A 22,369-nucleotide genomic window follows, 5' to 3' on the forward strand; every position below is an offset into this window, starting at 1 on the left:
TTTAAATAATTCAATTTAGTACTAATAACATTAATAGTCAAAAGTGAATCTCCAAAACTGAATATATCGAGTTAATTTCATCATCGGTGTCACCCTAGTAAAACCAATGGAGTTTCATTGGCAATTAATTTAGCCCATTATATTACCTTCAACTCAAATGATTTTTTACTGATAAGAGAAAGGACTTCAGCTGCACATGGTTTATCAGGCACTGAAATATTTTTACTGCACTGAAGATGGAAGAGATAGCTGATAAAAGTCTGAGTAAAATAGGCAAAAATTTAGGATACTAACAGTAAAGTCCTTTTAAATATATAAATAACTTTCCAGAAATTGTATCAACGTTTAGAGTATCTCCAAAAGTCTTTATTAGTCTAAAGAAGTCATTCTGTATTTTTTCAGTGACACGACTATCCTCACACTAACAGCAGAAATGTTTTTACTGTTCCAAAGATGCAACAAACAGCCCTCCTAAATATTTTTATAAATGGCCTACATGCTTGAAACTTAAATGCAGTTTAAACTGTGGAACAACTGGGACTGAATGAAAGGTCTGTTGGGATTTTCTTATCGATATGCTCTTCCACGCTTCTATACAGTTGTACATCGAAGCATAGAGATTTACTCTCATTATGACCAGAATCATTAACTAGTAATAAATAGGACCCACCATATCAAGACTGATATCAATTTGTTAGTGGTCTGTGCTCTATCATACAATTTGGTAATGAGAGACCTCTAGCTTGCTAAATTTCCCAACATCCTGTGAGGTCAAAAGTGAACAAACTCACAACTATTCTCCTTCAGTGGGAAAGAAGAAAAGGAGGCAAAGATTTTTTTTTTTTCTTTTTTTTCCCCAAAATCCCATTGTTCAGTCAGATCCAGAACTGTGGAAGGCAACTCCAAGTCCTGGCAGAGATCCCATCTGTATGGCTTCAGATGCTCCCAGGAATTGACCTGTCTCACAGTTCTCTTCTGGCTCTACTTCATGTCTGGAGCCTATTCTAGGAGGTAATTTAAGTGAAAGAACTTCTAACCAGAATTGTTATATTGATTAAGATTACATAAACTTTCATCAAGCTTGGACTGTTATCTCTTGATGTTCTTTCTTCACTACATATTTTTAGTAACTCCCAACAGTCTTTGGTTTGAACTACAAGTGCTCCTCCAGTGAGATCCCAAAATGCAGTCAAAAAAGCCTTTTGAACATCTGATTTTTGTTGGTTTTTAACCCACCCTTGTAAAAGTCACGACAATTTGCTACTAGTTATTTTCATGAAATAATCAAAAATACACGTCGGCATGTATACAAAGCAGTGGCAGATGTCTGCAGTCCTGCCTGGAGAGGGGGAACTGCTGAGGCTGCCTTCTGTTGTTCAGTGCCCCGTGGACTGTTAGGTAGGGAGAGGGTCTGTGGGGTCTTTGAAGCATCCTTGAAGGCAGTGATGCTGTGGTAGCTCCCTGTATGGTTAATGAGTGGGAGCTATGTACTCTGAGCATTAAAAGCAGCAGTCTCAAAGAGATCCGTTGGGTGAGAAAAAGATGCATTATATTCACTGAAAAATAAATATATGCAGACTGAGATATTCAAGTATACCTCTTCTTCAGAATACTGATTAGTGTCATTGGAAATCACAATAAAAATAGCCCCTAAGGCTCATTTTCTTATTTTTAAAAGGATAATTATGATTAGTAGTGCCAATGTTTGTTGCAAGCTTTAAGAGCAGGAAGGTTCAAAATACCAGTGATCCACTGGGGATATTCTGCTGGCCCAGCACCAAACATCCTGTGGCATTTTCTGCCAAAAAATCATACAGCAGAGAGTGGACTTTCATCTGTGTGAGCTTCAGGCATATCTGAAATTATTTAAATGAACGTAGCCGCAAACTAATTTTATTCCACTGTTTTATGGGAGTTCCCATGCTCTGCTGAAGGCAAGATCAGGGGAGCCCTTGAAGTGCACTTCTGAGGCTGCCGAGAGCAGGAGGCTTTGCCAGGCCTGCTCTGCCTTCTGCTCTACAAGAGGCCACTGCTGGAGGATTTGCACCTCAGCACCCACCACACAGCACAGGGCCACCACCGCAAGGGTCTCATGGTGGGCCACCACCGTGAGCACCATCACCCTGGGGGGCCACCACCAGGCCATGCAGCCCTAATTCATACCACAGGCACTTGGTCTCAACATAGCATATATACTGTGACACGACTGGAGTCCTAGAGGTAATTTCCTACACCTTATTACCACATAATAATGGCCTCTTAACAACTGGGCTAATCAAGAATTAATGAGGCACTAAAACATTTTAAGGAACAATGAAGGATTTAAAAATTTCTCTTATGTGTTTTATTTAAAAAGCAATTCATTTAACAGTTACTGCCCTTCGTTCAGAGTCATATAAAAAGTCTTGGTACTCATCAAACACATCAGCTGAAAGGTTGTATTCATTTATCAGTTATTTACTTAAGCAGGGCTGCACATAACTGCAGAGACCAAGACATCCCAAGCCAGGCCTGGGCCCCTCTGCCTCCAAACCTCCCTCTCTCTGCACAGCTTTATGTGCATAAAGCCAGTTTGTTCGCCTGGCAGTGAAGCTGAGGAACCAAAAATAGGACAGGGCTAGCCCAAATTAGCATGACTGCCTAAAGGGGACGTTGCATTATCTCTGGAAGACTCCAACTGTCTTTCTGTTTGCTTGTGACAAGGAGGGAGCATGCACTTTTGGGGGCATCCATACTCCTTGGTGCTTGAGAAACTCAGTGAATTTAAAGGGAAAAAAAAAAATAGGGATAACTTAAGCTGGTAAAGAATTTTGTATCAATGACTCAACGCTGAATTCAATCCTGAAAATACTTTATCTCTACCATCAGCCTGGAAGGGATAATCAAAATAAAAACACATTAAAATGTAGTTTATTTTTAAAAACTTTCTCCTCTAGTGAAAGGATGGGGAATATAAACTGGTTTGCTGAAAAAAATCCCCAAATAGATCATTCTGTGACAGATAACTGTTATGATTATTAATTCCTCCACTGACATTGAAATTAAACTGATTCCCAACATAATGGATGAATAAATAGCACATTGGAGTTTCTCAAATGCTTCTACATTTCCTATGCAATCAAAAAAAAAGAACTCCCTCATTAAATAATATGCTGACAGAAAAGGCAATTTGATTAAATAAACCTAACTGCCAATCATGCTGAAAGTTATAAAAGGAAAGCATTTGGTAGCTAACTCTAAAACTTCGCTCCATATTCATCTCTCTCTTCCTCACTTTTTTTCTTCTTCATGATTCTTAACAGAGAAGTAACAGAAAACTATGTGATCCACAGGAAGATCTGGGCATATCTGGGCACCTGACAAAGGAGTTACAAGCTAGTCTTCATCCCTGTGATTTACCATTACGCAAGGAGAAGGGAGTGGGGAGGAGGATTAGGGCCAGCAGAAGTGAAAAGCAAAGAGAGATGAGTCTGCAGGTGATGAACTTGACAAATACAGGGATGGGGTGATAGGAGAAAGGATGCAACAAGAAAGAGGAAAGAAAAAGAAAAGCAGAAGGGTGGGGGCTGGCGTGGCAGATAATGATGGCAGATGATGAGGGAAAGAGAAATCCAGAATCGTCCTGTGTGAGGCCCTGAGACACCAGAGATGTGGTGGTCCTGCAGAGGTGCTCCCCAAGGCTTATGGAACTAGGCTCCCCCCTGTCCTGTCCCCAGAGCCCCCAGAGATGAAGAAGCAAATGCATGTTCTCCCATGGCAGCAAACGAAGCCATGTGCTGCCCAGCTGCATTCCAATAACGGTGGGGTTAATTTTTTGTGCTATTTAATTTCATCAGCTCTGTGGGGTGGGGAGAGGGGAAGAACTGTGTAGCACGGTGTGATGTGTGGAAAGTCTCTGAACATCACAGTGTCTGGTGGCCAGAGGTGGGAGTGGGGCCTGGCAGCTCCCTCTCCTTAGCTTTGGGAGGCAGCAGCTTCTTAGGACATCAAATACTTATTTAACTGAGCTGCAGGATTGTGGGATAAGACTCGTGCAGTTACTTCTCTTCTGGAAACCAAGAGTGTCAGCTTGGACCGCTCTGTTCTTGGTGAGTCTTTAAAGCTAATGCAACTCATGCTGAAGATGCTCTTTGAAAAGGACCAGAGATCTACTTGGATAAAACTCTGAGTGGGTGACAAGTGCACACAAAGAAATAAGATGAAGTTTTAATTTTTTTCTCAAGTACAAGAACGTAAGCAGTTTGAGCAAAAGGCACTTGCTTTTCAGCTAGGCATTGAAGCTTTTAAGTTCTTAGGACACAGAATGAGTTGATCTTCTCATAGAGAAATCATAGCTGTGCAACGTCACTGAGCCAAATGGGATCATGCTAAAGATGTATGTGGCCACATCTGCTAGATAAAAATAAATCAAAATCATGTTAAAAGGAGGGCTGTTACTTTTTATGATCCTCCTATAATGCCTGTGGATGATGGTTGTCATCCACCTACTGCAGTCATAATGAAATATATGCAAGTTGGGAAAACATCAGTATTTTAGGTCCTGCTACCAATCTAACAACCATCATCCAGCTTTGCAACCACCTCCCACTGTTTATGCACTATATATGTTCTAGCGTTTGTTTAGTGATGTGCGTTAGACGCAGCAACAAAATTCCTAAGATCCTATTTAGCTGATAAGTCTTTTGTGAACGTTTCTCCAATCTTTTCCCTTCTCCCCACTGTGCCCCACGCATCAGAGCTCAGTACCTGACTCCTGGCTGCTCAGAAGCAGTCACACGAGGCTGCTGTGGTGGGTGCTGCAGGGCTGGAGAAGGCCACCAGCCAACCAGGCAGCAATGAAACCTATGGGACAGCCTCAGGGAAAGGTTCCTTCCTCTTGAATGTGATGCCTGACAATGCAAAGCTCTTCAGCAGTGCAAAGGAAGCTCCTCCGTAGTGACTATGCAGCCACCTCCAGCCCTGGTGCTGGAGTGCTCTCTTAGTGGAGCTATGCAAGGTTTGCTTTACTGTGGGATGTGGAGGTCAGCATGTCAATGGCTGCTGACAAAAGAAGCAGACCTGGGCATATGCAGGTTCTGTATTTGTTCCCCTTGGTCTCTATGCGCAGGCATTCTGTAATGGGCCACTTTTTCAACAGACATAACTCATTCTGCTTTACTGACAGTGCTCACAGGAAAGCATGCAGCTGCCGGGGAAATGGTTTTTAACTGAATTGGAGATGAGCAATAAAGCTTAAACATGGCTCTAGTTACCCACAGGAACATTTGGTCTTTCAGACAATAGTGCTGAAGCAAGTCCTGCTGGAAAGCATCATGTTTGCCTGCAATTATTTGCAAGATCAAACCTTACTTTGTGACAGAGGCTTTTTTAACAGTTTCTGGCAAAAGACTTCATCCTTTCTTCCATGGAAGTCTACAGAAACCGCTGTTGCTGACAGTGACTGCAAATATTGAGCAGTTTGTGTCTCATATTACACTTACTGCAAACATTATACTGATGGGGAAAGCATGTGGATTTTACATGAGCAGCCACATGAATTTTTGTCTTAATGCCGTCAGTTAAAAAAAAATACAAACCAGAGCAACGACAAATTATTATTGACGTTATGTTCTGGGACATTCCAGGCCTCTGTCTGAACCACGTTAAGGCAGGTTGCATGTCTGCATTGCATGTCTGCATCATCTGTCCCAGCTCCCTGGGGGACCTCTGGATAGAGCCCCCCTTCCGCATCAGCCATTTAAAATGGCACAAAAATCGGCCATCGAACAAGGTAATTTGCTTGTACTTTGTATCATGGCTATTAAATGCTATTAAGAGATTATTTGTCTTAATTTGTCCTCTTTGTTTTGACAGTAGGAAAGCTCGTGGCGAGTTTATGGGATTTTCCCCTATAATTACACTAAATTCTAAGGCAAACGAATGAATGGTAAGTCCACGTGCTCATCAGGTAACAGATCACTTCTGTTTTAATTTATTATACCCACACCTCTTGGAGCATCTCTCTGAGGAAAAATGTCAAGAGATTCCTCCTCTCTACCTACAACTGCTTACAGTTTATAGCGTGAAAGAGGGAAACAGCAGAAATGAATCCTGACAAAATAGCTTACAAAACTAATAAACATCAGCATGCAGAAATGTCAGCTGTAATTCTGCCATAAAAGGTGTGTGGGCCAATCAAGCCATGTTTTTTTCTCGTGAAAACTCAGAAAAGCTCTCCTCTTTATAAGTCAGCTGTACAGTTGCCTTGATTTTGGAATGATCTGTAAGTAAAACCCTTTTGAATCCCAGAACAATACGCCTCATCCAAACCTTTGTCCCGATTCATCTCCAGCTTTGATAGCATCAGTGCATCACCCTGCTTGCTTGTCAAATCTATCATCAATTCTAAATTGCCAATAAATATATTCCACATCTCTCTGGGGAGATGTAGCTTGTCTGCATGCTAAACAAAGAGCAGGCTGCACAAAGCCAAGATACACACAAAGATATAATGCCACAGGTGAAATGATAATGTGGAAATATTCTTACCCTGAGGAAGGCAGACTCCAGTTGTAGCTTAGCAAATCAAAGACCACAAAACTTGCTTGCAATAACATCCTAACAGATCCAAGGAGTTCTATTTTTCCACAGTTAAAAAATATCCACGCTCTGGCATTAAACGCAAACCCAGAGACTGAGGCAGAAGAGCTTCAATAATTTGTTTAGTTAGGTATGAAAAATACACTGTCATGAAGTTGTCAGTTTGCTACTACAAAGGCTTAAAAAAATCATAGGTGCAAATGGCTGAGCAGTAGAACTTTTCCACAGAGGAAAATCCATTGCCATTTCTGGTTTCAGAATCTTTTTGTATTTTGCATGGAAGATAAAAAGTTGTCCACCAAGCTTGAAAAATCTCTCTTTTTTTTTTTTTTTTTTTTGACTTTAGAGTTTGTTAGTCTCTGGAAGAAAAAGGCGCTTCTTTACATCCCCTTAATTTGATCTTCATAGTGGTAAAACAATTCAAAAGTAAAATGAGACAGCTTCCCATTCAAAGCCTTGCTTTCTCGTAATTAAAAGTATATATATGTACCAACAAAATAGAAAACTAAGGCACAGCAAATTCTAAAATCTTTCCATTCCTGGACGAGCTTTAGTGTTCAAATGTTAATAGGATGCCTGCATTAAAAAAAAAATATTAAAAAAAAAGAACCATAAAAAAAACTTGGCCCGCGTTCAGGCTAAAGAGTCTGTGAAACAGACTTTTTCCATACTATGACCTCAGTCTTAGGATTTCTCTTTTGCAAAATGTTGGTTATTTGCCTTGGCAGGGGGCCAGGACCTTCTATCTCCCTTTCTCCCTGCCTGTCCCTCCTCCTCCGTCTCCCCACCTCCGCACCTCGCCTTGCACCAGCCACGGGCTCAGCCCCGTACCGCGTCACCCCTCGCCCTGCGACTGATGGCAAAAAACCCCACAAAATCAGGCTACGTGAGCGTTCCCGATGGCATTTCTCTCCTTTTGGACATGCTGTGTGGTGTTCCATTCCCCCCTCCTTGCCCTCGCACCAGCAGCAGAGCCTCTCTCCCAGGTGTGGGATTTCCAGAACAGCAACTGGGAGCTTTAACCCAGCAAAATCAGCAACATGAACCGTGCAGCTACAACCTGCCCGACACCCAGCTCCAGTTTATCCTTTTACTTCAGGGAGAAAATACACAGCAAGTAGATGGTTTCTGATGGCACGTCTGATGAAATCAAGTTCCTCCCAGGTATTCGCATCTGATTTTCCTGGCAACCTCTCCTTAACCACCATGCTTGGAGCGAATACCGCATTCAAAATTCCCAATTAGTCTCTTACAAATGACAAAGTCCAAGGAAAACAGTGCCTAAGAGAAAAATAATATGCTTTTGGTACAACACAGGAAAACATTTCCTCAATCTTTACTATATTTTAGTGGGCTAAATTGGTCGGTTTTATTCTCAGTGATGTAAATGAACACAAGTGTTAGTGAAACATTTGTCACTTGGTACAAAATTAGAAATAATGGCCAGCATTGTAGCAAGTTTTCCATCTGGACAAAAGGTGCTGAGTGCTTCTTATTTGAAGCGAGGGTGTCTTGTGCCATTCCCTTTGAGTCTAGGGTGGCATCAAAATGAGAGCAGCAACCATGGGTTTTCTCTCTGGTGTGCACAGAACAGGTAGAGAGTGCAGGGGAAAGCTCTAAACAAGAGGGCCTGGATCATGGGGACTTAGTAAATGAAACTCAGTGCTGAGTCCTGCAGCAGTAAGAGTGGTTATTTCTGGTTATTGATTATACCTTTTAAAAGAAAAGATTAACATTGAAAAATAGGACAGTGAAAGCCTTATCTCTTCCTTTGGAAGTCAGTCATAAACTTCCCCAGACTTCAGAGGTGCTGTTATTTAGACTTCACCTATCCCTGTCCCTATTGACATCTCAGATGAGGCCTTTCTTGGCTGACTGAGACACAATGGAAGCTAAACTTTATCCTAGGGTAACCATAGCTGCAATTATGGTCAGATTGGGCTTGCAAGAATTTTCTTTCTAAATCCAGCAAATGAAAACCATCTCACCTTCCTTAATAGATACCATTCTTCAAGTTTATTTTAATACAATTTATGTGTTTCTGAAGATTTTATCATCTTTGACCGCCATGCATCTACATTTTTTATGTGGCAAAAAAATCACCCAAACCACCAATCCACTCTTCCTCGTTAACTTAGCTAAACCTCAAAGACAGATTCAGTCAAGATCCATGTGGGAAAATGTCTTCCAAGAAAATGTCTTTATAGGATTTGAAGAAAATAGATTTGTTGGTATCAACTTACAGTATTTTTCTGTGGACTGTCAGCAGCATCATACACCACAAATCCAAAGATTTATGCTAAGGGAAGGATAGGAACTGACAGTTCCTAACACATCAGTACTGTGACAATACAGCCGGTTGATGCGTCTCACAAGTGAAACCGTCTGTCCCTTGGTACAGAAAGTTACAGGGGAGTTGTATTTTTTAATGCTCTTTATATTTAATACGCAGAGAAATACCCTGTACGTGTTTTGAAGGCAATGCTTCAGAGGAGAGAGCGGAAAAAAAGAACTTTTTAATGGGAATTTGAGAGCTGAGGAGTGCACTTTAAGATTGTAGCTGCTCCTGCTGGACTGGCTGAGAACTGACCGCCTGGCAGTGTTAAGAGTTAGCTCTCCAAGCCCAGGTTCAAGTAAACAGGTGGGATAGCGCGATGAAGCCAGCCTTCTTCTTCTGCCAGCTACTTGGCTCATGGGTAAACACCAGACTTTCACTTCTACAGTTTTCAAGACCTCCATCACTCCAAAGAACACTGCTTTCATTCATTATGGTGTTTCTTCTTTTTTTTTTTTTTTAGTACGGACTACAAGATGTCTCAGAAATATCACACACATATATTAAAAGCCATTGATGATACAATGTGTATCTGGTGCCTTCAGAAGCAAGACATCTTAAAAAATAATGGTTCTTTTCTTAATTGCCTATCACCCCTTGGAAGCTGTGTTTTTGGCGGAGGAGGCCCAGCTGTGGCTCATCACCAGGTTGATAGTCTCACCATTGCCCATGGATTTAATGAAAGTAAAATCACTGAATCACTGACCAATGCCTACTGCAGATGTCCTTGTTCTTGAAAATGCCCCAAACTTCCAGAGCTGTGGACTGCTGTTTGGAAAGTTGCCCTGTTATCTTACCTAGAAACTAAACATGGATTATATCCCAGAAAAGTGTGGGTAACTTTTTTGGTGCCACCATCCACAGTTGCATGGATTTCACTCTTTCCATTGTTCTTCATGACCTTCAACTATTTCCTGATTCTGCTGAGCCATTACAGTCCTTGTGGCAAGCAAACAGAAGGATGTCTAAGATGTGTCACTGAATTGATCTTTCCAGCTTTGCCCTTTCCCCATTCACCATTCCTCCCTCAGGTGCTCCGAGATGAAAGCAAGATCCTAATTTAAGTTGGGTGGTGACTGCTCCAAGAAACCGTGGCTGAAACTTTGGGGCAAGGTGGAGCAGTGGTGATGGGGCAGGGGCTGTCAAAGCCTGCTAGGTCTGTAGGTGCTTGGGAGGGACAGTGCAATTTCCCTGCACCCAGCCGTTCCCTGCTGCTGGCACTGTTCAGGACATCCACCACTTACTGCTTGAGTCTGTCTTTAAAAACTTAACCTACCCCTCATTTCCTTTAGTGTTCTGGGTGAGTAATCCATAGCCATTTTTTACAAAACCTTGCATTTTTCAACACTTTGTACAAATATTAATGAGCTGGTCTTCATGGCAGCCTAATTATTATTTTAGATGGGGGAAAGCCAAGGCTAACTTTAAATAACTTGCACCAGGTGTTTTTGGTGAAGTGAGGTGGGATTAGGACTCCTCTTCCAACTCTGGTGCTCAGTGGATGCCTGAGAGACTTAAGGCTTTGGCTCATGATCAGACAGCAGCCAGATGTGGAAGGAAAAGCTCCTCAGGGACTCGGTGCACAATGGTGCATTGGTAGCACTTAGCCTGATCTCCTGTATTTGAGAATGATATTCTGCTGCCTGGAAGTGACTTGTAATTCCCGTCTCCGTTTTCCCATCTGCAAAATGGGAAATTAGTGAGAGTTTTTGGCTGTAATATCTGTGAGTCACACTGTAGTTATAAGGAGTAAGACTGAAGGGAGGAAGAAAAGGCAAGAAACAAACAGGTGATGCTGATGTTGATGGAACTGGTTGCCCAAAGAGGTTGTGGATGCCCCATCCCTGCAGGCACTCAAGGCCAGGTTGGCCCTGGGTAGCCTGAGCTGGTGGGGGGCAGCCCTGCCCACGGCAGGGGTTGAGGCTGGGTGGGCTTTGATGTCCCTTCCAACCCAAACCATTCTGTGATTCTATGATCCTATGCCAATACAGACGTAGGTTGCACCAAGGAAGGACAAGAGTGGCATTGCTCCAATTACCTGTTTCCTATTTTCTTCCCCTGAGGGAATCAGTGTGATGAGAATGATGTTAGCAACAGGATGGGCAAGAGACTGTAGCACTAATCTCTGCAAATAGGCAGCTTGGAAACAGCTGAAGTTAGTACAGTTAATGAAGTTCCCCTGAGCAAACTATTCTCCAAGTGATGCTAGAGACTGGTGCCAGCATCTATTTCTGCCTGGCAAAGGCAAACAAGTGAACACACATACCGGGATCTCCGTGATTTTCAGAGTGTATTAGAAAGGACAAAACTTGCATAACTGCCATAAATTATAAAAGCCTCCCTCAATCTTGGTTAATTCTCCTGTAAAAAGGGAGGGAAAAATCCAGAGCAGCTCGGCATGAAAACAATTGTGGGAGGGATAATAAGGAGACAGCAGCAAGGTATCTCATTGCTAGCACTGATATCATTAAGTACACTAGAAATGTTGAGGTAAATGCATGGCACTGAATCAAAGTCAGGCATGATTAACCTTGGGTAGTCTGAACTGGAGATCATTTTACTAAGAACATTACAACAGATGTTACTTCAAAAGTCATCCCAAGAGCGGGAGTTTTTTGGGGTGCTTTGTGTATTTGTGCCATTTTTGGGTTGTTGTTGCAGTTTGCGTGTGGGAAGGTGGGTGATCTCAGATTTCCAGCACAGTGTTGATTTGCTGTGGCACCGCTGGACCCTCTGAAACCCACGAGCTCTGTTGGAATAATTTTTCCTTGCATGGATATTTTATACAACTAAAAGTTTCGAGTGCAGTGTTCTAAGGTTTAGAGAAAAGATCCTCAAAAAAAAACCCAAAAGAGCACCCGGTCTCCATTCATCTCCTCTTTAACATCCTCCTTCATCCTACAGCTGGTAAGGCTGGGGTAGAGGGGAGTATTTTCATAAAAATTAGGTGCTTTTAACAAAATGTGGTAAGTTTTCTAGCCACTGAAAGCTGAAACTTCCATCACAAAGCCAAAAGAATGAAACACTGCTGGATGCTTCTGAACAGTCCTGCAAGTTTAGAAATGTGCAGAGAAGTTGTAATCAGATGACCCATAGAGAGCTGTACATACTGAGTGCAACAAAAAACCCTTCAAATCCAGAACACTTAGGGCTTTAAAAGCATTTCATTACATGGAACATGAATCAGCTGGAGAAGACTCAAGACAGCTTAACACCTTTGTATTGTTTGCACCTTTTATTGCCATCATGTAGTGCCAGTTCAGATGATTTCTGTGCATGCTGATGCAATGAGGGCCATGGCAGCACTGTGCAAAAGGAACAAAGACTCTGCCCAGATTCTGCTCTTCCTCCATGGTTTTGCATAATTCTCACTCTCATACATTAATCTCGGTTATCTCTAGCATTGTAATGGCCGCCCTTATTTATCTACCTAATTAGGATGTCGCATCAATTAATGTGAATCATCCAAAGTATACCGGTTTTGTAATGTATAACATTGTTATCAGTGGAGAGCCAGGTCCCACCAGAGTCCACCCAGAGAGTTAACGCATACCTGAAAAAAGCTACACATTATGCTCTTCGGAATGATGCATTTCCTGTACCCAAACGCATCTGAGCAGCACAGCACACATCTGTGCCCCAGATTTCCATGCCCTCGGAGGACACAAGCAGCACCTTCATCCCTTTTGCTCCAGAGCAACACCTGGTTTTGAGCTCCAGGAGCCCAGTGCGCCAGGTAGGAGGGATCCTTCAGGGGAGCCCTGATGTAAATGCTCGGTTCACAAGCACCTCACCGCCTGATTCAGGAGGGCAATCAACCTGTCTTCTGAAGCTGCATAAATAATCTTTGGATGGTGGCAGTAAATCTACACCAAGGATGAATTAACTGCCACTGAGTCATATAAGCTTGGTTTGAGTGTGTGGCTTGTAACATGCCTCAGGGAAATAAAAAAGACATTTGCAAGAAAGAAACATTAATTTGCTCCTCCCGATCTTTTCTGTTATTTTTATCTGGGCCAACATGCCTTGCTTTGTGTTTTTGCTTTTTTTTTTTTGGCTGCTGTTTGTTTCATTTTCACATGGAAACAATGATTCATGGTGAAATGAATCCACAGAGCATTCCTTCTGGCTCCCTGCAGTTTCTCCCAGCCAGCCCTGAAGGTGCCACCTCTCACTGTGTCTCCTCCTCAGCATCCCTCCTCCAGGACTCAGGGCATGGCCACGTGACGGAAAGACAGAGCCCTTCTGGTGTGGCCTCTCAGTGTGCATCTTGTGCACAGCTGCGTGCACTGTGGTGGTGAAAGTCATTGCTGCTGCTAAGAATTGCCCAAGGAATCAGTATCTACTGTGAGGTGGCCCTAGCATTAGCAACAAGGAACAGATAAGCATTCTAAGTACTCTGCACGCAGCAGACAAGCGGATGGTTTCAGAAGGTCACACTAATGTGTCCTACTAGGCAGGGAACTTCTCACACCTAAGCAGATTTTGAAGTCTGCTGTACTTAAATTGGCACAGTGGACAGTCTTATGCTGAAACTGAGACAGATACCGGGGCACATCTCTAAACCCTGCTCACTGGCACAGCTGCCCAGAGAAGCTGCGGTGCTCCATCCCTGGAGGTGCTCAAGGACAGGTTGGATGGGGCCCTGGGCAGCCTGAGCTGGTGGGGAGCAGCCCTGCCCATGGCAGGGGGTGGGGCTGGGTGGGCTTTGAGGTCCCTTCCAACCTCAGCCATTCTGTGATTCTATGATTCCATGCACCTCTATTCTGGGCCCAGAGATGCTAGGGGGTTTCAAGTTGATAAAGGAGAAGAAAGGAAATTTAAGAACATTCCTCATAAATAAAATACCACTGGACTAGCAAAACCACTGCGGACGATGGCTTATGGTTTACATATTTCTAAATATCAGCAAAATAAATGTGTTCATTTCTCCAAAATACCTCCAGATGGCATTAAAACCCTTCTTCTTTCGGTCTTTATTGCAATACTATTTTTAAAAATGATAATTATTGGAATCATTCTATTAACCATTCCCAGCAATCATACTATCAGAAGGCATAAGGCTGCTAATGCTTAATTCATTTAATAAGTTTGGCTAAATAAGCTCACAGGCTGTAATTACATTCCACAACACAATCCACAGGACAAGCCATTTCTTATACCATGTCAAATCTTTTTCTGGATTCATTTCCAGTAGGTTTTTAATGCGTATTTGCAGCAGAAATGAAAACATCCCACAATAAATCACTGTTATTGTACCTCCTTCTGTGACTACTTTTGACCATGTGACAAATGGTGACACCTTGTGAGATTTACATGATGTAACGCTCTGAATTTAAATAACGGGAATCGGGAGACATAAATTATGGACAAGATGCACTCTAAAATTCACATGGCTGACTTACAGGAACTTGGCTCCCACAAATGGGATTAAAAAGGTGAATGGTTTAGTGGAAATTCATACTGCTCCTCCATGGTAAATATTAGAGGAATTCACTTATCTAGCTCAGTTTGGAAGACTGTTGTTATTTACATTTTTTCTAACTTGCAGCCCATCTGTTTTATAGACTGGTTTATGTTGGCAAAACAATTCTGTTCTTTGTATAATGGAGTTAAAAATGCTAAAAGCTTCTATTGTTGCACCGGAGTGAAGGTGAACACTGATATATTACAAGTGCCTGTTCCTATCTATTTCTCGACTTCTTTTGTTAATTCAAAAACATCAACAAATTCGTGAGAGACCAGAGATAACTGTAATTGGATTTCAAGTAATTCAGAGGTGAAGCTGCAGACTGCAGTCTTTTAAAATTACATCAGTACATCAAAGGCATATGTGACATGACGTTTTTTTGCAAGTGTGACAAACTCCAGTAGCATTAAGGTAATGCTGAAGTCAGGTTGTAAAGGCCAGCCTCTCACACCCAAAGAAATCATATCTACTCAGCATGATAGGGAGCCATTTCACTCGTGAAGATCTCTGACTTGGCAGCATGCAAAAGTTCTAGGAATAATTAATGTTTAGTCATTATCTAAAAAGCCTTTCTAAGAACAGCATCAGTGAAAGAGCTTTATCTTAATGAAAACAAATGGACAAATTCAATATTGCCCAACCAATCTGATAAAACATAGGCACTTTTTCCGATCATAAAGGCAGAAGTGACTTACGATGTATGGGTTGCGCCTTTCTCTGGACTCTTTGGCTCTACATCACTTTTTCCTTTAAAAGAGAAGAAAATGGCATCAGAAATGGGTAAATATGGAAACTGTTCAGATGCAACATGCCAAAGATTTATTCATTGCTAACACCAACTGCTCTCACCACAAGCAGAGAATGTTGCTGTGGCAATCACAATGCTGGGGTACTGCTGGAGTATTTACAAGTTGGGAGTCCAATCCTACTTGACTTTTCTCTCCACTGGCACATGTACTCTGGCAATATCAGGCAAAGAAACTCTAAAGGAGAGGCTGCTTAGAGGACAGAAAGACTCAAGCAACTCAAGTTTTACTAGGGACAGGAGACCTTGAAGCCACGGAAAGGTTTTCTGCAGAGCCCTATGGCTCTGCTACTGATAGTGCATTCCAGCCAACATGCACATGCTCCCATCCCCTGCTTTAGGAACTGTGAGTATTTCATACTAGGCAGAACAGCACTAGAAGGAGCTGCAAAGGCTGTGATTAGAACATGTGTCTACAAATGAGAGGTGCTATTTTGTGCAAGAAGGGGCTAGCTTAGCTTACACACCCAACCTGAGGAGAAGTCAGGTACTCGAATACTTGAGAAGTCTCAGAGGCTCAAGGGCTCCCTCTTCTTTATGTTTCTTTATGACTCACACAGCTTGTGATGATCACCTTCCTGGGTCCAGGAACACTGATACCAGGAAAGCTGCTAGCCGATGGAGTAATAATGTTCTGGTAGGTCAAGCCAAGACCTTTTCCCTCTTTCATCCTCCTTAAGCTCCTTAAAAAGGTGGTTGTACTTTGCTACACCCATCAATCTGAGGAACCGGAGGGAGTTACACCTCAGTGTAAGATTTTTCTTTAGGTCTAACTTGGGTGAACAGGGTATACTGATCCACTTGAATTACCTTGAACTTGAATTCTAGACCTCACAACTGCAGCTGCGGTTTCCCTTGTGTATTGTCTATGTATAGGTTTATGTGTTCTAGCAGGCAAAGAGGTGCAGAGGTTGAGTGTGACTGGCTTACTGATGGATGTGTTTTCCTCTGCTACCTTTTAACGAGCTTCATTAAACCAAAATCCATCTGTGTCTTCTGAAAGAAATGTGAGAAGTGCTTGTTTTCATCAGGCTGTTCCAGTGCTCCCTTGTCAACTCAAGTCGATGACTTGAGTTGAGTGTGCTATAGACCAGCCCCTAACCCATTCTATACACATGAGCACTATGTATCACCCACTCATTGCTGCAGAAGTCTTCACCCTCAGTTTTTGTATAGCATTTGAACGTCAGCAATGGCTATAAGGGGTGCCTCTTGAAAACGAGCTGTTGCTTTCAGAAGAGGCAGAGTTTTGCCACCAATGTCATTCCACTGCTGTGCAGAAATCATCTAAAGCACTTGATCCAGATGGTGACCTTTTGGAAGTAGGGGTCTAATAAAAGGAAGTTCTGGGTAGTGCAAGCACCTTGCTGTGGTGCTTGCATCTCATCCTCCCCTGTGGAAGAGACTGTCTGTACCTTTTTTGTCCTTAAACTTTAGTGAAAAGGCTGTGGACAGATCTGGTTGTCTTTAGAAACACCACTGCCTCTCTGTGAATCCCCAGATGAAGGCACCTTAAATATAGACGTAAGCTAGGCAGCCACACAGGACGGAATACATCCAGTTCATAATCTCTAGGTCACTTTTCACTTTTAACAGACTACAGAAAGCAAATCCAGCTGATGAACCTCCTGGCTAGAAAGCTGTTGCTACAGCGTACGTTTATTAGCCTGGAGTCTTGGAGCTCATCTGTGTTATGATAATTTGGAACAAGAAACCAACAGTAACAGTTGGCATGTATTCAAAGATTTTCTATTTGTAACTTAGATTTTTTTTAATAAATGATGAATTCTTACGATGAACACACTCATTTGTTTAAGTGTGAGGGGGCATATGGATTCCTGAGTGCTTTGCCAGCAGAGTTCACATAAGTTCTACTTTCAGCAATGTGTGTTAATGTAGAGAGGAAAACAGCACAAGTACTGTGAGGACTGAGTGAAAAGGGAATCTCTGTGATTTAGCCAAACTGGATATTAATGAATTACCCTACAGTAAGCATTTGCAGCTGCTTTAATGCTAATCGTCACTTAACATCTTTGCGGAGGGGGAGGATGAAGCTTTTGAGGATGCTAGAAATGCATCACTCCAGCCTATCGGAGTAGAAAATCTGGTCATTAATGCTTTATCAGTTCATACCAACTTTGTTCACACTTGACTGAATAACAGAAATATGAGAAATGTGTATAGACTAAGCATAGCTGAATGTCATAGACATGGTACTGATAAGCTACTGGAAAAGCATATGTAAAAGGGAATTATCTGTCAGAGCAACTTGTTTTTTTTTTTTTTTTTTCACACTCACTCTTGGCTAGACCAAGAATTGTATCTCCATTTTTCATGTAACCTGACAAATGCATGCAAGAACCACTGCGTGAGCACCACTGAGCATTTGCTGAACTAAATCCACTCTAGCTCTGGTTTGTTTTAATGGGCAAATTTGTGGGGTCTTCAGTTTTTCTTAGTCCAATGGGAATTAACAAAGGATATGCTACCTACCTCACCTCTTTTACAGGGCTGCTGTTAGCACACTTCACTTCAGGTGCTATGCCTTGTATATGTTTTCTGAAATGAGTGTGGAAATGTGCATGCATCCACATGCTGGAGTGTATGTATGTGCATGCTTCCAGAAGCATATTGTGTAAACCATCAGCCCTCAGATCCTTAGCCACAGACCTGAGAATTCTTTGCTAATTTCTACTACATCTTATCACAGAATCACAGAATCAATAAGGTTGGAAAAGACCACTAAGATCATATAGTCTAACCATCAACCCACGACCACCATGCCCACTAACCAAGTCCCTCAGTGTCACATCTACACAGCTCTTGAATACCCTCTCTACCTTCCTGGGCAGACTGTTCCTAACATTTAAGAAAAGAAAATCAGGATGAGATAGGCTCAGATAACTCATTTCATAATTGTTTTAAATACAACCAGATGGGATATACCCAATTTTCTCCCATTTCAAAATAAATTTCAAGTGGAATTTTGTAGGATTTCCCTGCTGAATAGTGGAAGGAATTTGGGTGAATCGCTCAACTTAACCATTGTAAATTACCCTCTCTGGATAACAGGGATAAATAATTCTTATTTTAACAGAGCAGAATAACTTCATCCATTAAGGGTTTTAAAATGCTTTGATTTCCTTGCGGGGGAAGGATGAGAGAAATGCAAATGAGAAAGGCAATGTTAACAGTTGAAGCAAAAACACTGCAAATGACAGACTCAAGAGCCACTCCACGGAAGACATGGTGCAATGGGGAATACCAACTAACTGAGACTCTGAAGATGTGCATTTGGATAATGCAGTATATAGACCATTAGATTTCTTTCCCGTATGGAGCCATTTGCTAGCATTGCCTCACATCCAGATCCTTTTTACCTGAATTTCCTTTGGGTTTGTTGTACAGGACTGATAAGGTCTGTCTGTAATGCTACCTATCTGTGCTTTATTTTGTGACTTATTTTCATATCCTGACAGAAATCCTCATGGATACATGTCTCAGAGGTAGTCAAATTCCTCCAAAATGTTAGAAGTTGTGACTCGGTGTCAGACAGCAACCCTAACATTCGATACCAATGAAGAAAGTGTTTCTGCATGGGCTCAGCCATTCTTTGGTGTGGTTGCCACCACAGCCAAGCAGGACCAAGTTCAGTTCCAACCCAGTGGCAGACATACACTGATTTTTCTGAGCAGGATGAACGAGGAGATAAGAACAAACTGGAGTACTGTGGGATTGCTGATGGGGGAACTGGCAGTAAAGTGAGGTAAAATGAGCAGAGGAAAGATGTAAAGAGGCACAACTGCTTTTTTAATTCACAGGAGAGCAGGTTTCATTAGATCTGCAGAAAAACTTATTTTATTAAAGTGCTGCAAGAAGGAAATAAATGAAATGGAACTAGGATCAAAGCTATCCAAACACCATGGCCTCTGATGTCATGGTGAAGCCCACAGCTCAGCTTGTGTGTTTGTCATGCTCTCAACTCTTTGCATGTTTGCATAGCCCTCTCCATTATGGCCCCTTTGTGCTTCCTTCTCTCATTACTGTATTCATTATTTTCTGACAGAACCTCATCCCCTTTGCCTTTTATTATTTCCTTATTGCTGGTCCTCACAGCAATATCAAACTGATGCTGGCAATTAAGTGACACCACTGCATGTTTCTTCACAACATCATCTTCTGCCTGCCGACCTTTCCCTGGCAAAGAGCTGCACAGTTTTAATAGCCTACGTCTCCCAGGCTTGTCTCGCTGGATGTATTCTCCCTCACGCAGTGGGTGACCAGACACTCTCAAAGCCCTACCTACCAGCTCAGGTCATTTTTCATCTTCAGTCACAGCCTTGTAATTTGCAAACAGGGCTCTGTACTGGCTGTCAGGTCAGGAAACTAACAAAATAGTTCTTCTGGTTGAGATGATTTTACGTTGAGAGCAGGGTAGCATCATGTATTTTTAATATGCAAGACAACATTAACAACAGTCAGAGGTGTCAGGGGAGAGGATTAATACTTTGTTTCATGGAACAATTCAATTTTTCCTTTCAATCCAGCTGCTAAGTTGTTTGTTTGTTGTTTTTTGTTTTTGTTTTTCTAGCTAGAAAAGACCTACAGCCATATGGTCTTTGAGGGATTATTTGGAATCACACTGGCAAGGTTTGTGTATCTTTTCACAGTGCAATAGTCACAAAATATACCATTGCCTATAAAAGATGAGTGAACATTTTTTCTGCAGTCTGGTTTTGGCGGTGCCCTTTCCCAAGCAACTGGAGCAGCTCTTTTCTGGCATTTTAGAAAAGCCATTCTTTTGCTATTTCAGTCTTTCCCATCAACATAATGAAATAGCCACGGGTTAGTGGTCATGGTGGTGATGGGTTGATGACTGGACAAGTTGATCTTAGCGGTCTTTTCCAACCTTAATGATTCTATGATTCTGTAAGTGAATCCTTTTCTTTTTTCTTCCCAGTCCACCAAAGATCTGGTATTTCAATAGTTGCTCTTGAATTCAGTTCCTAACATTTGGCTAGAAATGAGTACTGCTTGCTGAGGCTCTGCACTGTACCAGTCTACTACTGTTTTCTTATTATTCCCCTGGTTTTCACAGTCATTGTCATTCTCTCCACCCAGTGCAACCATAAATGAGTTTGTACTTACTTGTATTGCTGTGTCCTGTAGATCCCTGTTGTGACTCCTGCAATAATAATAATAGAAAAAAAGGTACAGTGTATTATTTTTATGGCAACCTTTAGCTGCAATACTTGCTTGAACATTACCTTAACAATACAAACAGCACTGTTAATTGATCATTCTGTTTAAAAGTCATTTTCAATTACAAGAATAAATCCAATATTGTTTTGAAAATGCTTTAATCAGAAGGCTTGAAAACTTATTTCACAACAATCCTCTAATGGCACAATTCCTTGTACAGCTATTACCAGTCTCCTGCTTACTGTTCATTTATTGATCAACCCAAACTCGTCTATTATTTTCTACAAGTTTAGATGAGAAGACAGAGGGAAGACCAATACTATTTCATGGGCCATTGGATTCCTGAAGTAGTAGCTCAGCTGATCTTTGCTTCTTACATGCGGATATTGACAGCACCGGAGAATGGAAATACACACTTTAGTTATGGGTCCCTGAGATTCCAAGGTCGACTTTGTATCACAACTGTAATATTTATGAATATAGTATAATAAATTAGACTGTTTCTTTGTCACATGCAAATGTTCAAATATTTTAATCAAAGAATTTGTTTACATTCATTAAAATGTGAAAGAAACATATAGGTACAAAAGAAATAGTAACAGAATCTACAATGAAAATATATTTAAATTGAGGGAAAAATAATAAGAATACAAGGAGAAGAAGCAAAGAAATCTATTTATTCATCTGAATCTTAAAAAAAAAAGAAAAAAGAACAGTTTTATAGGTAATAGTATATGAGGATGACATAAAAATTCTATGAAGCAAACACCTGGCCATCAACTATATCTAGTGTCTCTCAATCTGGTCCCTGCTGACCAACACAATTTTCATGATGATGTATTTTTACTTCAGTAGATATATTGGGTGTTCTGCTAAGTTCTTTGAATACTTTTTGAGAATGCATTGCTGGTAACCAGCCTTACATTAAAACTTCTGAGTCAGTTGTTTAAATTTGCTTCATTTTAAATAGTTCTCTACCATGAGAGGCAACTCTTACATATGAAAAGCTTGGGCCCCTAGTCTTGTGTCAGTGTTACGAGTACATTACTATTTATTATTTTATGTTTTTGTAAGCTGCTCCCCTCACTACCTCTAATTGAGATCTTGGTTACCATAAAATCAGCCCAGAATAGGCTGTTTGAAAACGACCTCGTGTGCATGCTGCAATTACAACAGTAAAGACTACTTTGAGAGGCATCTGCAGCATTCATTCTTGGTGAGGAGTGGAGCCCTCAACAAGATCTGTGATCCATAGCAGCTGAGCAATGGGCCAGACACACTGCCAGAAACAGAAGGCTCTCAATTATCTGTTAGGCAAAAACTGGTATCTGTCTCTGCTACACTTTGAAGAACCAAAGCAGTTGAGAAATCTGTAGGTTTGCTACAGCTTGGAACCCAGACTTCAGACTTCAGGGCGTTCTTAAATTTTAGAAAAGAATATATATATATATATCCAAACTCAAAACCAGGAGTGCATGCTTAAAATATATCTCTTTTTCACTCTTTCTCCAACTTCTGTCTGCGCCATCTTCTCACTGGCTCACTAGGCCTCATGTATATACCTCCCATAGAAAACTCCCTGGTAGAGATCTGAGAAAAGGAACTGCAAGTGCCCAGAGAATTTAAGAATAAGCTGAGTTGGTCAGGATAAAATTTTGCTGCTGGATCCTGTAGAAACGTGGCTTAGGGGCTGCGGGGCCCGAGTGTTTGGCACCTCCAAATGGAGGTTGGCTGAACAGAGGACTCTGAGGTCTCCAGGGCTTGGCTGGTCAAATCCCCTCCAGCTGCACTGTTTGCTTTGGAGTGAGTGAAGACTCTCTGGACTACATAGCTTTAATATGTACAGATTCTGTGGTATAACACACATCTGCAGTTCAGTGACACCATATGCACCTGATGTGGGAGAAATCAAATTTTGGGGCAAGTATTACGAGTTCCTACCTTTATCTACAGTAGAAAAATATCTGTACCACATTTT

General features: G+C 41.6%; 1 protein-coding gene across 6 annotated transcripts in view; it reads right to left on the reverse strand.

Annotated features, from left to right (window-relative positions):
- Positions 1-22,369, reverse strand: part of AFF3 (AF4/FMR2 family member 3) — a 331,214-nt gene that overhangs the window by 111,563 nt on the left and 197,282 nt on the right. For all 6 annotated transcript variants that reach the window (XM_015277796.4, XM_015277795.4, XM_015277794.4 and 3 more), the window contains 2 exons: positions 20,338-20,374; positions 15,080-15,131 (listed from right to left, as the gene is read on the reverse strand). In XM_015277796.4, coding sequence (XP_015133282.1) covers positions 15,080-15,131; positions 20,338-20,374 — 89 coding nt within the window. The remainder of the gene's footprint in view (positions 1-15,079; positions 15,132-20,337; positions 20,375-22,369) is intronic.

This window comes from Gallus gallus, chromosome 1, assembly GCF_016699485.2.
Source record: "Gallus gallus isolate bGalGal1 chromosome 1, bGalGal1.mat.broiler.GRCg7b, whole genome shotgun sequence".
In the NCBI taxonomy this organism is placed as follows: domain Eukaryota; kingdom Metazoa; phylum Chordata; class Aves; order Galliformes; family Phasianidae; genus Gallus; species Gallus gallus.